The sequence below is a fragment of the Anopheles aquasalis genome, chromosome 2 (assembly GCF_943734665.1).
Source record: "Anopheles aquasalis chromosome 2, idAnoAquaMG_Q_19, whole genome shotgun sequence".
NCBI lineage: Eukaryota > Metazoa > Arthropoda > Insecta > Diptera > Culicidae > Anopheles > Anopheles aquasalis.
The window spans coordinates 52,398,147-52,415,646 of NC_064877.1; the positions used below are offsets into that span (position 1 = coordinate 52,398,147).

General features: G+C 36.6%; 1 protein-coding gene across 1 annotated transcript in view; it reads right to left on the reverse strand.

Moving 5' to 3' along the window:
- LOC126581652 (protein sax-3-like) overlaps positions 1-17,500 on the reverse strand; it is a 34,315-nt gene that overhangs the window by 12,627 nt on the left and 4,188 nt on the right. The window contains exon 2 of the mRNA XM_050245458.1: positions 1,496-1,689. Coding sequence (XP_050101415.1) covers positions 1,496-1,689 — 194 coding nt within the window. The remainder of the gene's footprint in view (positions 1-1,495; positions 1,690-17,500) is intronic.

The following is a 17,500-nucleotide window of genomic DNA, read 5'->3' on the forward strand; positions in this document are numbered from 1 at the left end:
TTTATCCACCGCTTGAAAAAAACTTTGATTTTGCCTGATTTTTCATGGAAAAATCTATAAGATAAAATCATGATATTACAAAAACAGTCGAACAAGGTAAATAAAACACGTTTCACCACGCTTCTTGGGTGCATAACTCCATTATTTTTGGCGATAAAAACATAAAATAGGCCTCTAAAGATGATTTTGGGATTAAACGAACTGAAATGCAATGCATGAAATTGAGAGAAAAAATGGTTATTTGATTATTGTGGAGGAAAAACTGTACAATACCATAGAATGAAATACATGAGGGTGGATAAACTTTTTTGCGTGCTTTTCGTTCCCTGTTTTTGTAATCTTTAGTTCTAGGGGATATTTTTTTCAAAAATTTAAAAAGCATAGCAAAGAAGAATAAAAAACAACTGATAGGCGATGAAAAACTATTGATAGGTGATACGTATTTTAAGGCTGAGGGTTTCCATGAAAAATCAGTTAAAATGTAAATTGTTTGCAAGGGCTGGATCAACTTTTTTGCATACTGTACCATCTATCAACTGTTGAAATATATAAAATTCTTACGTTTTCAACCACATTGCTTCTTCCAGTGAAATTACTTCTTAGTATGGTCGCTTTTAACCGTGCTGTCCTTCCCTAGCAGATTGTTTCGTCAAATATTTACGCGTCATAAAATTTACGCCAGCGCAACGAAGGGTTTTTTAACAGGGCGACCAATTTTTCTTTAATGTTGCGACACCCCTAGCAAAGCTCGTTTGTCAAAATGTGGTTATCAAAATCTCGGCCCCTGCCTTCCCGACAGCAGTTCAAAGTTTCATTTTGTTTTTACGTTTTGCAAATAAGTTGCGTACGTTTCTGTCACGCTTACGGTTGAAATTGGGAAGCCTCCCTTTTGAGAGAACCCCGGTCACTGGCACCCGCGCAGGAGCCAAGTAAATTCGAAAAGTCACCGCATCGTAACCCAACCACGGCATTAAGCCCGGATGTGTGTTTAATCTTTCATAAAATTATTTTAATTTTAATACCTACAAATATTTGCACAAATGAAGCACAGAAAACCAGCATCCCCAAGATGCCCCTGGATTGCGGGATGCCCCCGGTCAGGCTTTTGCAACTCGTTGCCAACCACTTCCAGCTCAGCACTACTGCCACTGCTAGACCGTTCCCGGTTAGCGGTCGACACTCGTAGCGTTTTCCGTACTTTTTGCCACGATCGAGGGGATGGAAATGAACTGAAATGCTTATGCTTGTGCGCTCAAAATTTCGAAAGCATTTCCCTGAACAGCAAGGTGTTTCATTAGGGGAATTAACGCTGGAGTAGGAGTACGCTTAACCGGAAGTGGAATGAGTAGAAACTCCAAAAAGCGTACCCCCGTGGGGAAGGCGAGGAGAGGAGGAAATGTTGAGAGCGAAATATTGGACAGCATAAAACGAGGGAGATGAGCGTTGGATTTTCGGGAAATTTGCATTTTTAAAAGGGATTAGGAACGATATTTACCTTCAGAAAAAACAGACCACCGGCGGGCAGGGCTATCCGGTGCGATCCCTGGAGTATCTTCAACGGTGCACCATCCTTGTACCACTGTATCGTCGGTGTAGGTACGCCCTCCGCTTTACAGTTGAGTGTGGCCGGTTCGTGGCGTGGCACTGTGGTGTCTATCGGGTGCTCTATGATACGTGGGTTCTGGAGTGCTGCAAAGAAAGAACGCGGAAGAATGCTTTTAATTTCTGTCATACAAACAATTACGCTGCCACCAACTATTGGTCGGACAGGCCATCGTTGTTTGAGTTGCTATAAGCGCTTAGCCCTAAATGTAGTCAGAACTAAGCATACCGAAAAGAGTGCTTTTTCACTTGCTAGTTATTGGGAGACTTTAAAAAGTGGTAGGACGATTGACAACAGATCCCTCATGATAGAGGAGTACAAGTTTGTCAATCGGTTTTGGGAAAAGTAAAACATTTTTGCAATATACTCTTACTAAAAGTTAACCTTCTGTTGATCTGTATCCATAGTTTATGAATTAAAATTCGTGAATAAAGGTCAGAACTGAAATAGTACCATTTCGTTTATTTCATTCGCCTTCGCTCGTTACTAGGTAATCGGTTTTACAATCTTTATATGAAAGTGAATCATAAATTTTTCTTTGTAAAAGTAAGTAAATCCTTTCGTTGCACTGAAACTGAACAGCAAAATCGTCCAGCATTGCCAGCAGGATTGACGTAGCATTCTATAAATTTCAGCAAAAGTTGTGCGCTTTCCATCGTTTACACAGTGCAATAGTTCCCACAGTATTTTGAAAGACATTCTTTAATGAATCATTGTCTGTCCAGTTCCACCTCCGCATCATAACGATAGTCATGTATGCATTTTTTTATTTCCACGACACTGGACACTAGTAACCGATGGTACAGCCCAATCGTAAAATAATGAATGGAATTAATAACGTACGGGGAAAGTTGTTTTCTAACATAGCGTAAGTTATTTTTGCATTTAAAATGAACCCAGGAAAGCAAAATGAAACCGACATCGTTTAGCTTTAAACGAGGTTTAAACACATTTTTAAAATAGAAAACCAAAAAATAAATTATTCTAAGTATTTTCCCTCGCTAGCTATACATTTTTCCTATCTTTTAGGCAATTTGTGTCTACCATGCCGAAAGAATTGATCAATTAGCGACACAAACCACCTGTCATGCCATTTTCCGACAACTTCATACAAATCGAAGTGCTGCTCGGCCAGCGCGTGACCGATCATCGAAAAGTGGTGATATTTGGAATGTCCCAGGTCCAGTTAATTAAGGGAGGGAGGTAGAACCGCCCAGTTTATTGAATTCATATAACTATGGACCATTTTTGATGAGTGCGCCCATGCGTTGTCGTGCAGGAAAATCAACCTTTCATGTCTTTGATCCTAATTCGGCCTTGTTTCACGCAAAGTACGGTGCATTTTGATTATTTGCTGGTGCCTTAACAGTTTCACAAGGCTACAACAGCTCATAATAGACGACACCCAGCTGATCCAACCAAATACACAGAATTGAGATGTGTTTAGAGCGATTTGTTCTTGCGGCCGAAAATAATGGTTGGCTGGGATCTATTAAAGATTTCCAATACCACATTATCACCTCCCCGCAAAAGCTCTTTTTCAGTCACAAAACTAGATATGGTAAACATACGGCTCGTCCGTCCTTATATATGTTAAAAAGAAAACTAGATATGATTAATCAAGAAAAAAATATATGTTGTATTGTAGTATCACTTATGATGTGGACTGATTTATGTAAATAACTGTCGAATAAACACAAAAAACAGTATGGCATGTCGATGAAAGCTCAATCCTTTTTCAACACAAAATTAAACCAAACCAAATTACATCAATCGAAGTATTGCCCATCGCACGCCTCTCCTTTTTCCATTTTTCAGGTAATTTTCGAAAACTTCAACGGAAACAGTTTGTTCCGGAGGCTCGTACCACACAACGCCCTTTAAAACTGCATCTTTTAATTTTTTTGTTGACCCGAAAGTTCATAGTCTATACGTTAAAATCTCCACTAGTAAATCTTGAAACCAGCTTCCGCATTTTTGTGTCAATGCACTATAAGCTTGAATCAACGAACGATAATTTTCCGCAGCCGTTTTATTCAAATGAAAGATGGTTTAAACCTCTCCGCAAAATGGACTTTTTAGGGACAAAAATTTTCATTTTCAAATCTAATAAAAAATATGTTATATTTGGAATTAACATGTTGCATTTTAAAGGTATTTAGTAAAACTTTAAAATAACGTAACAAGGGGCAATCAACTTTCCCTTAAAAAATAGCATCAGCTTTAATAGAATCACTAAGTTGTACACATAATAAATATTTTTCGGATCTAACTGTTGAGGACGAGACGAATATCCGGACATGCCATTTGCCACGATTATACCAAGTGCAAGAAGGAACTGTAACCGATTAGTATTCCTCATTAAAATCTTCATCAATTGCATAATATGCGACAATAATGCCTGACTCATTCCTTGGTGCCTTTTCTTCTCTTGGTGCGTTTCTCTAATGTATTTCGCTTTGGGCTGAATAGTTTGAAAGAATGTTAAGGCGTGCACTGCGACTCTATTCTCTCCTGCATTGCTATTGGGTTTTGGTTTTAAATATTTAAGAGTTTTAAAAACACATATAATAAAAATATGAAGTTTGCTTTTTTTAATATCCTTTTCTAAATTCGTGTTTTACAGTACTTGTTCTACATACAATTGTAGAACAATTCTGGCACAACAAAAAAACAAATTTAAACAAATGATCGATCTTCATAAAGTTCTGTTCATTCATTCCCAATTATTCTTATCATTGACTATAATGATTTAGCGTGCAAGAACAAGCATTATAAAAAGCGTTTGGACTTATCATACTATTCATTCAAAAAATTCGACGAAGAAACTATGTACAATCATGAATTAGATAACTCTCTACTACTTCACATTTAACGAACCCTTTGTTTCCTCTTTAAATCTCATTTGGCGTATTTTCCTATCGACTTCACCAGCCTCCTACTAAGCGTCTGCTATTTGCTCTTTTTAGCACTGTGTTCTTAGTATTTATTCACGAGACTTTTCTCGACATAAATGTGTCCTAGCGAACGACAGAACCAGAGGATCTAGTGCTTGTCATAGTACAGCATTTTGTCAGTGGATTTCATTCTACGCATTTCAATTACGATCGATGGTCAATCAACGAAATTAGAAAAGTTTGGTCATTTGTTCTTGTTCGGGTGGCGTTCCACAAGGGCAGAAGCACGCTTTAAATTGTATCTTACATCTAGCTTAGCAAAATTCCGTCCGTAATTCCGTGACTCTCCAATCAACACATTTATGAACTTTATATTTGCGAACTCAACTTTAGGTGTGGCATACATACAAATCAACTCTATTATTACTAGTTGGAGTTACTGGATCACCAATACAGCGATGGCACAAGAGCTAGCGACTGGATTTTACTACACAATGCGTGATCGAAAGTAGTTGAGATTTGTAGATAGTGGCTTACATACGCTCTAAACATTGGCTAAACAACTCACCCAGATCGTTAATTGATTTTCCGTCCCACAATTTTGCTTCATTAAACCCTTAACCTGTAGTTTTAAATTATCCTACTCAAACGATAATTTGCGTGTTTGTAAACAAACTTGAATGTGAATCCCGAAAGTAGCCCCTATTCGTATATATGCATGTTGCGAAAAAATGAATTGTAAACCATCCCTTTCTAGGCGAACATAACACAGGACCGTTTTGCAGGGGATTGATGGTGAGTTAGAGGCAAGTCTTCGTTCTTCGTATTTTAGGATTCATTTGAAAATTTAATTTCACAAATTAAGTGAAAGGACCAGTCGCTTATTTGAGTTAACTATAGCATTAACACTAAGATACAAACATATTCTTGGTAATGCTAACTATTTTGAGGTATATGTGCGACATAACAATGACTGCGACACAGAGTCAGAAGCGGACAAAAGAAATAGAAATTGAAATAGAACTTAATATAATCATTATAATCATTATGATTGGAACAATCGGCACTCAGAAGCATTTAAAAATGTTTTGGGTGCTAACTAAACTAAACGTAAAAAGGTATCAATGTTTGCAGCAAATATGAAAAACTCTTCTCACAGCGTCTAACAATCAATACATGATTTACCGCAAAAGCTCCAGAAGCTATACCTCTCGAACTCATGAATATTTCATGGAAAACAATTTGCATATATTTACAGCGGCTTCAGTTACAGTAGAACCACTTGACATTGTGCATCACGTCAGTATGTTCCGCGAGAGTGTGAGGAAGCTTTTTGAACCTTCGATGGCCTTAGGATGAGTATATCGAGCAAGTAAGAAATACGAAACGGGTTGCCCTACAAAATATTTAACTTGCAAGGAACAGAGATGAATCAAATTCACCTAAGTCAGCTAGGAGCATGATGTTCATATAAAATAGATAAGTCCATGCGTAGTATACAGAATTTATAGGAAGCCATTTAGAAGAATTTTATACGTTTAATTATTTTTCAAATATATAAAGTTATGTCCATGAACCTATAGTATAAGCGCTTTAATAATACAAATACAAAATCATCAAAATATTTGTGACTTTTGGAAGCTGCGTTGCGAATTTATGTGTTTAATGGATTACCAATTTACCGGTAATTTACCGGATTAATTATTGTATCTACATTTATTCAAAGTTTATCATGAAGAAGCAATTCAAGCAGTTTATTTTTTGTGCTTCTTTTTGGTTACTCAAAGTTACTCTTTGAAAATAAGAATTAGAGTCGTTCCAATCAGAGTATAACAAATTTCGTGAAAGTGCAATTTACCCCTGCATTCCAATGAGTCCTGTGAAGCACTTCTATCATAACAGTAGTCCCAAAAGACAGTGTTACAGGAAAAAGAGCACCTACGAATACGATAAATTTGACAATAGCTCCTTCCTTCCGTGATCAAAACGCTCCAATCATAATTCATCCCACGTATTTTGTTTTATTTGTCGTGACTGGTTAGGGTGTATTACCAATTGGAACATCAAGGGTTCAAGTCTCATCCCTCTGAACTATGTTCTATACCGTTCGGAATAGAGATCGTAGCAGAAAGATTTTTTAATTTCCTATTTCCCGTATTTCCTGTCCACAAACTTCCTTCCAATCACCAAAACTTTATAACAAGGTGCCGATAGGGAGTGAACGACAAAGGAATCCCGGATTTAATCAATTCGAATGTGCGAGCATTGTCGAACCAAACGAAGTTTTATAGGACGTGGAACGTGCCGTACGGTTTTGCAGTCCAATGGATACTTCAAGGAAATTTTTGATGACGATTGGAATTTCACCGAAAGGTTATTACTTATTTGTTTCTTAGTTTATTTCTGAGTATGTCATTTAATGTTTTTGCACTTGAGAAGATTTACATGTAACATGAAAAGATCGATTATATGTTAGACATAAAATATTGCTAGACACTACTATTTAGAATCGATTGCACATATTGTATTACTTCTTGGAAAACGGTATGACCATGATAAGCAACTTCGTAAATTCTCGTACGCATATGGAATACCGGAGGTATAAATGAGAATGAATAATAAAAAATAAATAAAGACATGAAATTGATTTAGGGTAAAAAAGTGCAAAAACAATCTCAAAGCTCACAATGAAGAGCTAATAGTTAAACATCATAACTTTAAGAAACCCTTAAAATGATCTTTCATCGTTGCTACAAAAGTGTTTTTAGTGACTTCTTTACATGTAAGATGTACTTTACATGTTTACATTGATGTAAGTTTTTATATCAAAATAATGACTGCCAACAACGTTTAAATATTATAATAACTCAAATTATGCAGAGATTTGATCTCAAAACGAAAATATAAAAATCATCTGTAAAACATGACCATAATTCCATAAGAGTAGGTGAAGTACTCTGATGCCATCTCACGTAGTATTTTACATCAAATTACTGAGAGATCCCCTTTTACACGTGCTATCGTTAGAGTGCGACCATCATTACTTTGATAGCTGGTGAAAATTGCTCAAATTAACGGAAATTGCATTGTGTCCTTTTGCTGAATCGCTGCTTGAATGTTGGAGTACCGGCTATATTGTACCTCGATGGCTGGCATGTTGGAGGAAAAACGACTGCTGATTGTAATGCAAGTGCTTTATGTTCCAAGCACATGATAGAGTATTGTATCTCAGAGTAAAATGAGCAAGGTTAACACTTTTAAGCAGAATGGGATTCCTGGAGGGACTGCTACAACATATGAATGGCACTGTTCACCAAACCCTGGTCTTATAAGCATTAGGAATAAAAGACTTTGTTGCAAATTGTGTTCTTTACAGATTCAAGAGAGTATGTTTCAAGAGTTAACATTTGCGTTTTGCAAGAACTGAATGTGAAAGGTTTGCAACGATGAGAGAAACAAAAAAATATGGATATCGGTAGGAACACATGGTTTCATGTGCGACATACCTAGAAGTGCTGGTTGAATCGTATGGTTATCGTGATTTTGTAGGTGAAATGTAAATCCATTCTTGATATCAATATTTATGTTCTTTTTATTGGCAAACACTGTTGCCATCTAGAGCGAGAGGTTTGAAAACACAGAGCCAAAGCATCGAGAATATTTTACCGTAAGGATATCGGAACAATAAAATATGAATTTGGACGAATGCGTGGTTCTCGTGTGCTTTTCTCCCGTGAGCTACATTCCGACATATTGGATCGTAATTTCGATTTCGTGTGTGTGTTTTTGTTCGATCGCAGATTACATAAATTCGCTCAGTATGATTTACACGATATTTCCTTTCCTGCGATACATTGTTGGGCAATAAAGTATGTTCAAACATTCAGATAGCAGCTGTAGATGTAAAGTTCTCTGGCTGCAAAATTGTTTTCCAATCGGATAATGATTTTTTTACTGCTTTTAAATGTCCTTAATAGCAAAAGAACAGATTAAATGTAATCCAAAGCATTCTTCAGATGAGAAACGGAGGGCATTATTAGAAGAGTTGAAACTAAAATGCATGATTTAAAGGGGCTTTCAACAGGGTCAAATAGTAATATAGGCTTTGTTGTTGCTAAAATAATATTGCCCAAAATTATTTTTAAATGTTGTATAAATTTTACCGTAGCCAATATGTGTGTTTCGCTTGTTGAAACTGAATATAATTTTGAACAACGTTGAATACGATATTAAGCAAACTGCTTTTTAAATTTCAAATTATGTTTTCTTTGCCAATATTATGTTTAAAACAGCTAACGTTTAATGGCCAAAATTGAACCCCGTAGAACGAGCGTTAAATTGAATTCACTTAAATTATACAGGGCAACGAGAAAACATGGTCTGCGTTGTGTGGTGCTGTTTTGCATACAGTAGAACAACATACGCTGGATGTCGTTTTTCCCAGGCAACTCCAACCCCTTAAGGGAAAATTGAAACTATGTTATTCTTAAAGATGATATTGTGCGCATTTTAGCGTTATTTTACATTTGTCTATCTTTTCGATTATCAAATTATTTTCTTTTTGGTGGAACAATATTAAGAAAAAACTGACTAGAGATAGACACTGGAATCATGCCCTATGCAAATTACTCAACGTTACAATGGTAACGTACGATATGTTTGTTCTTTTTCATTACATCAGTCACTAAAATAGGCACAGGATAGTAATCAAACGAGATATCTGTGCGAACGACCGGTGATTAAAGCCTTACCATAATCATAGTTGCTACTAAGTGGAAAAACGTGGTATGAGCGTATGTTATTACATCATTATCATGAAATAATGAAAACGATGCTACTCAACAATGAATGGCAATGTGTTTCCTCTCCTCTGCTCTTCCGCAATCCTTCAGTTCACATTTGGACTACCAATCCACGCGGCGCAAAGGCCTTATCGGTTTCAATCATGCTTCATTTCCTCAGTGTCTCTAACCCAACCGCTGGGTAAGTTTCCGATAAATTCAATGTAGATTGACAGCAGGCCAGCTAGCCATGGTCATGACGAACCTTTCACTGATTCGATCCTGTACAGTGACGACAAGAACAGTAATTTGCCGGCATAAAGACTCAAATCAAATTTCAATCGATGCTCCTCATACCGGTTATGAACCTTTCAACCCATTAAATAAAGTCTCCCGTGTAGAGGATACGGTTGATTTAAGGTTTTTTTTCCAAATTCATCGAGCGAATCAATCCTGATGATAGCTGAAGGTTTAACAGATTAAAAAATAATAGTCCTGCATTCGATAAAAAATGCGATAGGTAGCATATGAAATATCAAAGATAAGATGGATTACATTACATTGAAAGTAATATATAAAAAAATTACACGATTAATAAGGCTTCAAATAGTCGTTTACATGCCTTTTTCGTTAAGCAAGAGTAATCCCTCTGCAACATGTCCTGTTGTACTTAAGATATCTTTGAAAAGTCGTGATTGTGAGGTTGTTCGAGATTCGTTCATATCACCACATATTCGATCAACACTAATGGACATGCGTAGGAATTATTCTTTTGAGATTAGAGTTACTCAATACTAGACAGTTCCGTATAACTTAATGTCGGAAAAAATTACCGCTGGATTTTTACCTGTGATACCACATAGTATAACGTAGGCATCCCACCTTTTATAAACCATCTTTGATCATTAATTCATCTATCTAATATCTCTTTCGATCGATTGCAGGTGACCACAGGCTCCTTTCTGATTATAGCTTTAAAGCATTGGGAAATAAAAACGAAGTTTATAAGCAAAACAAAATCGAACTTTAGCAAATCAAATACTAAAAGACATATCTAGCGATGGATAATGTTGCAGAACTTTGCAAGAATGATTTCCGGAAGAAAACGTCGTACTATTTAAGAACAATAACGGATACGTTATACCTTTAAGCTGCTATGTCTTGCTAGCAGATCCACACCCAAACGAAAATATTAAAAATTGCGAATGCTTCCCTGATTACATCATTTCAGTAAGTCCTTCTTTTTTGTTGTTGCATTAGTTACTTCCAATGCTGTCCCGTTTGAATAGCAACAGAATGAAATTGCAAGTATTCTCCAACTTCGTGTAGTCGGGTTTTTGTTGCCTGATACCTACATTTTCGGTTGACGTTTGCTGCAAGGCAATCTTATGGCTGCAGTCAACTAGTAATCCTTTTCAAATCTACGACAATCTATTCCAATTTATCTGCACAATTCCATGTTTTTTTTCAATCAAATTCAAAATATGATCATAATCGATATTGAACCTATGAACCAAGGTTTAGCAGCGTATCAGTGATGTGTTCTACTTGTTCTCCTTTATTGTTACCGATAGCCGCGCGGCTATCGCAAATTAGTCTTAAGCGAACAGCCGCAGAAGGAGGACTGTTTTTCAGTTGTTGTCTCGGAATAAAGACAGTTACTTCAAGAAACCGAATACTGCGGTCATTCTCGCAAATCGCTAACATTTATGTAAAATAATTGTTCAAGGGATCCATTTCATTATTATTGGCTCCGTTGTATTTAAAAAAAAACCATTCATGAAACAAAAAAATGGTCCGCCGTCTCTTTATTGTGCTACAATATTTTGTATCAATTCATAAAAATAATAAAATGTATTTTTTCGAAAAGTTTACATACAGTGTTAAACTTAATGTAACTTTGATATCGGTTGTTGTTGTAGAAGTAAAGCTCTAACAAATGATGAAAATGTATATCACACCAATAAACCTTTCGCACAAATTACTTTCTTTTTATTATCGGCATCAAACACAATGCCTTTACATAAATCCCCTCGTAGACAGCATAACAGACGAAATGGGCAACTGCTTTTCTTGTGATGGGTCAAGCCTAGTTTCGATCGATTTAATCAGGTCTGTAATCGGAATTGTGCCTTTTCCGTTATTCAGCGAAAGATGGCACAGCTTACAATATAATAGATGCGACAGGGGAGGTAGGAGAATAAAGGAAAATACAGATGAATGCTCAATTTTCCGGTCTCACTTTTCGTACACGAGTTTTACTAAATGATAATTTATTATACTTCTTATCAGAGAAGTTAATAGGATTACGTGTCGGCCTGTACAGTGTATATTGTTAGCCTAAAAGTCATACACAGGATATTAAATGTATAGCATTAACTTCTGTGCATTGAAGCTGAATTATACATAAGTTATTAACCATTTAATAAACCTAAACACTCTTACGGAATATGAATGTACATCGTGTAAATCGCAGATGCAGATTTTTATTACAGACAATTTTAGAAAAACTATGAAAAAATAATGGGTTTGCTTATGTTTAAGTATTTGAAACATGGTCAAGCTTTTTTAATAATAATACTGAGCTTTATCTGATGTCTTCTAATGTCGTCGCTCACATATACGCGAGACACAAGGCTCGGCTTGAAATGATGTCTGGAAGATTTCAAAGAACCGTGCCCGTATGATTGCAGCTCGCAGGACACCCCAAAATGGTACAGAAACATAATCTTCCAATACCATAGTCATTTCTACTATCTGAAATTTTTGTTATTTTTTCATCGAGAGCATATTTTCTTCTTTTACACTTTCGCTTCTTTCTTTCAGTGTTTTCCTTCCGATCCTCATTCTTTTCATTTCCATCTTTTCATGTCGTTGATACTCGCTTATACTCTCTACTCTATATTATTGGCCAAAAGAAAGATACAGCTTTGCCTCAGGTTTCCGTAACAATCACAAGATCATGGTTTGCGGGTATCTGAATGAAAATGCTCTGCCGGAAGCGATGTTCATATTTTCTAGACTGTCAAGCTGTCAGCATTTTCACACGTGCCCGTTTCTTGTAGATGACTCCGTTTCTTTGCTTGTCGGCTCTCTGGTGGCACTTGCCAAGACTGGGTGGCTTGGCAAGTGCCAGCAAAACAAATATAGACAATTTGTGCCAATTGGTAATTTTGGATGAAGTTGCGCTCAGTGAATCCATATAACATTTGCCATTTCTGAAGTAAGGAAGACAGTAAATCATCAAACCAATAGAAAATCTACTAATTCCTTGTTTCTAACAATTAAAAAAGGATTTCGAAAGTGTTTAGTCTACAAAATAATGGTGTTATTCTATGTTCGGTTCAAAACAGATAGTACTGTACAATAATATGCACATAGAATTTAGCTAGTGCTGGCGTACCCAACCAAGCACTAGAATATTAAATCAATACAAACTGAATAGAACCCCGGACGCTAAAACCAAAACGGTTATAGTGATTCAATTTTATTGTTTCACTGTGTTCTTGTTGCGTTTTTGTCAAAAAAAATTGCTTGCGTTCTCGTGATGTCAGAAGCCAAGTGTGTGAGCATACTTGGCTAATAGATGTTTAGAGATTGCTGTTTTGTTTCCGTATTTTGAATAGGCTAATAACGTCAATAAACCGACGAAATAAATGCATAAAGTGACTGTGTTGCTAATTTCTGGAGGGATCATTGTGCAAAAATGTAGAATGTAGGGCCTAACTGACGTTTGTAAGGTACAGTTAAACCTATCACACTCATATCATATCATATTAGGAATATCATCATAAAACATAAACAACTATTTTCAACGTCATAAAACATAAACAACTACAACGACTTCTCTTCAACTTCGATTCATCATACTTTTTATATGCGGTAAGACAAGTAAACACTAGCATTGTTTGACATAGGCAAGTAAAACACTAGCATTGTTTGACTACGTGATATTCAAAACGTACCTTATTTATTATTTTGATTAATAGTTAAACCACTAGCAACTACTGGATAGTAATTAATTTTCTTATGTAAGTTTCAATAATAGAAGCGCCAAAATACATCCCGAAATGTCAACTTCATAGAGAAGTTCCGCATCTGTATGCTCTACTAATCTGGGCTAAACCGTTGGGGCAAATGGCAAAAAAACAGTTATGTGGAAAAATTATGGAATAAAAGCAAGCAATCATCCGCAATTTCGTCCATAAATCCTTGTAACCCCTCCCGAATAACTATGCTCTTGAAGCTGACTTGAAGTGGTTGTCCTTTTTCCTATTCTGTCATCATTCGGTAGTTGGCAAGGGTTTCATCCCAAACAATCGTTTTTATTATTATGGTTTAGCTTAAGACGTTCCAGTTCCTATGTTCCAGCTTACGATGTCTTGAATTATCTGTGTCTCGCGCCATTCTGTTTTGCGCACCAAGTGGTCCTAGTAATAGCGTACTGGGAGGAAAAAAAATCAACAAGAAACCACGGACACTACATTTGATCGCCAAAAGGTATGATTTGCCTTCAATAAGTAAAATTGCTTGGGGTATCCAACGTATGTTTTCACTGCGGTTCGGTGACCTTAGCGTATAGCTTTCGGATGTTTGCTTTATGCCAAGGATTAAAGAGGAAAAGGTCTCGCACGAATGTGAACAATGTAAGCTGGTAGGTCGATACTTTCCGTTGCCTGGATACCGGCAGTTACTTTCCGTTCAGGAAAGATTCCATATATCTCATTCGACCCCTACTAATATGGGTTGATGCGAGCATGTGCCTCGATAGGAATGTGTAACAACAAGGACATGATAGAAGGAACGAAACCAAAGTTCGGAAAATACACTAGGGGACGATGAAGAGTACAGGAAGAATAATTCAAAACGACAAGGCAGACAAATCCCAAGAACGGATCAGAGATTATGAATCATAAATCATGCGTGGATCGTTACGTCCACAGAATATTATATGCTTTATCATACATTTCGGCATGAATTTGGCATATTTTTCGTATATCTGATGATCAACTTTAGAAAAGGATTGACTTTCGTTACTGTGAATGTCTTAGAAAATAGTTAGTTTACGGTAATCTTTGAATTGCTAATTAAAAAGGAACATTCAGCATGTAAATTCATTACATGACCCTTTGTTGATAAAAATTGTCTGATAAATCACGTCGTTCTCACCCTTATTAAGTATTCTTGTCGTTTCCTCGATAATTGAAATGTCATAAACATCCTTCAGCCGGTCATCCTTCCGATGACAAGGCATTGTTACTAACACCGACTACTGATTGAGGGCATTTCTGTCCAATTCCAGGCTTCAGATGAAAAACGTATGGCATAAGATAAGAAAATATATAACCAGATAAAGACAGTTTAATTGCCTGCTTGCATGATGCTCTTCATCGTACGTGCGAGCTGTGACGTGACTAAGCGACGTCACTCAAAAGATTCGTCAGGGCAAGATTTCGTACGCTGGTTCAGTCACATTCAGATACCCTTCAATAACCTGTTCGTTTCGAGAACCCAATTTCTGTTCTGGACGAAAACAAAAGAACAAGCATGGTACGAGGCAGAACCGTTCTGCACTGAAGGCAGCAAACCGAATGTTGAACCAGTTCTGTGCAATCAAAATCAGTTGGAACTAGCAAAAACATCCGACAATGCCATATACGTCCAATTATTCCCCCCGTAATATATTCCTACATGGCATCACAATCAGGCAAGACAGGTGATTGAGCATTGCATACAAACCATTAACAGCTCTCACAAATGAAAAATGGACCATAGTTTGGAAAACCGAAAATCACCTCATGAAATTTCCATTATTTGGTACTGTCCAATTTCAACCTCGTATGGGTTGAGAGATGTGGGCCACTGCTTTCAGCATAATCACCTCACGTGACCGACTCTTGATTCCGATGCTTGATCCTTTACCATCCGTTCATATAAGCTACGATGCCTTAAAGGCATTGAAAAATTGATTCTCGATTATTATCATCACCCTTTGGCGTTGACCAGGAATTTGTGATGTGCAGACAATATCGTAGACAAGGATGTCCTGTGTTCAAACCAGTCTCAGTGAAACTCATGCAATCGCAAGGCTCAGTATGCAGTGTTTGAATAGTAGCAGTGTACGAGTCGGGAATAGCAGTTCTCAGCATCCAGGTCTGTGCATGTTGTCGCATACTAATATAGGATGCTTCCACTCATTTTCGTTGATAGCTCAAGCTTACCATCCTTTTGAAAATGCTGACGTGGTTTTCAAACTACGAAATACTGATAAAAGTAGAACTGGTAGGAGCGGTAAATGTATAACAACGATCCCATAAGATTTTTTGTAAGCTCTCAGCAATTTTCTAAACTAAGCTGAGAAACTAACTTACAGATTTACATTTAAAATAATTTTAATGAATTTCTCCTGTTATCCTGATCAACTAAAGCAACCAATATTGTTTTGCTGGGGACTAAATCCCCTACTTGAGATTCAAGAACGAATAAGATGCAATATATTCGTTAAAATAGAATTCTATCGTCGTCGATGGTGCTTCCCTACAAAGTCTTTTATTGTTAGAAGTTAAAAAACTGTTAAAAGTAATCGAAAATCTATGTTGAATATGCAAGAGTCCCCTAAACTAACTAAAGCAAAATCACAAAATAAATATTAAATTATCCATTCTTGCCTCATTTGGCCTAGATTGATGTGGTTAATAATTTATTTTTCACAATGTTTTACTTCAGTCGATGAAAGGAAATAAACGCCTCTTAAATACTCTCAATAAACTGTAAAACTGTGCCGAAAACGTTAGTAGTGACGGACGCTTCGAAAATGGGACCTACACTCCACTTTTCGACAATATTTCCTCAGTCTTGCTCGGTAAAGCATCCAATCGCATATGTCCACGATTCCATTATGAAGAGTTTATACAGGACATCAATACAATTTTCCGCAAGAAAAGTATTTGCTATGCTATTAAATTGAAGTTATCAAATTTAGCTGCAAAAGTAACACTTGGTCAAATGTTGGTATTGTGTACAGATGTACGTGTTTTATTAAAAAACGTCTGTATTAAGCAGATATTTTAATGGATTTAACTTATGCATGTAATTTATAGGCAAAGATGGCAAAATTCAATAAAGAACTAAAAAATGGTCTCCTTTAAGCTCCCGCTTTGGTGTTTTTACGAAATGTGTTTGAGAATTGTAAAACAAGGTTGCTATCGTGGCCGTGCGCCTGAAATAAAATTTGGAAAGTGGTTAAAAAACAGCCAATGAATATTGCTTAACAGTGGAAGTCGTAATGATGGCCCTGTTTTTAAGAAATTAATTTACACTGAGCGGTTATTTTAATGGCGTTCAATTTATGCCCAAATGCTTCAGTATGTTATATTTTGTATGATATCGAATTTAGTATTATGTATGTGTAGTATTATATAGGTGTTCTGAATCGGCGGAATCATCGGAAAATGCATAAGCTTTGTTATGTGTTATTTGCAGTAGTAAATGTTAGAACAAATCAAAACTTTTATTAACTCAAACCCAAACATGACGCAACCGTTGTGTTTTCACTCAGATTTCCCGAAAATAGAAGTTCATACGCCCTCTGACTGAACTCGGTCGGTTTGACCGTTTTGAGCGAAAATTCTCAAGAGCTGAATCCAATCAATATATAAATTGTAACATTCCAGAAACCGCTAAAAAAAATGACTGTTTTCATATCTATGGCAAATCGCAATCATTTAAGAGACAACCTAATATACACTTGTAAAATGATTTGCAGGATTGGGAGTGTTAAGAATTTTGCCATAATGTATAATGTATAATCATAATGGAATAATTTATGTTTGCAAAAACTCCATGTAAAAGAAAGGTGAATGAATAATAAAACCATACACTTACACTTACTATCTGGCCTTAAAACCTTACACTTACTATCTGGCCCAAGCATGTTCATCAGGGTACATAAGATGCATCCCATACCTAATGATTTTTCGCCGAAAAAGATACTTGCGTGGCATGCACGGACGCAGTGATTCGGTATATCATAAACAAACACGGTTTTTCATCATGAAAACACACCCTGTTTCGCCAATACCTACAGTGGTTCGTACATTGCCCATGGGTGTTGTACATAAAATCTCCAAAGCCCCTCGAACAAGTCGGTATACTGCTGAGGCGAGTTTGTCTAAACTAACCAGACTGAAACCCCTGATATTTAGTAGCCAATCGCGAAT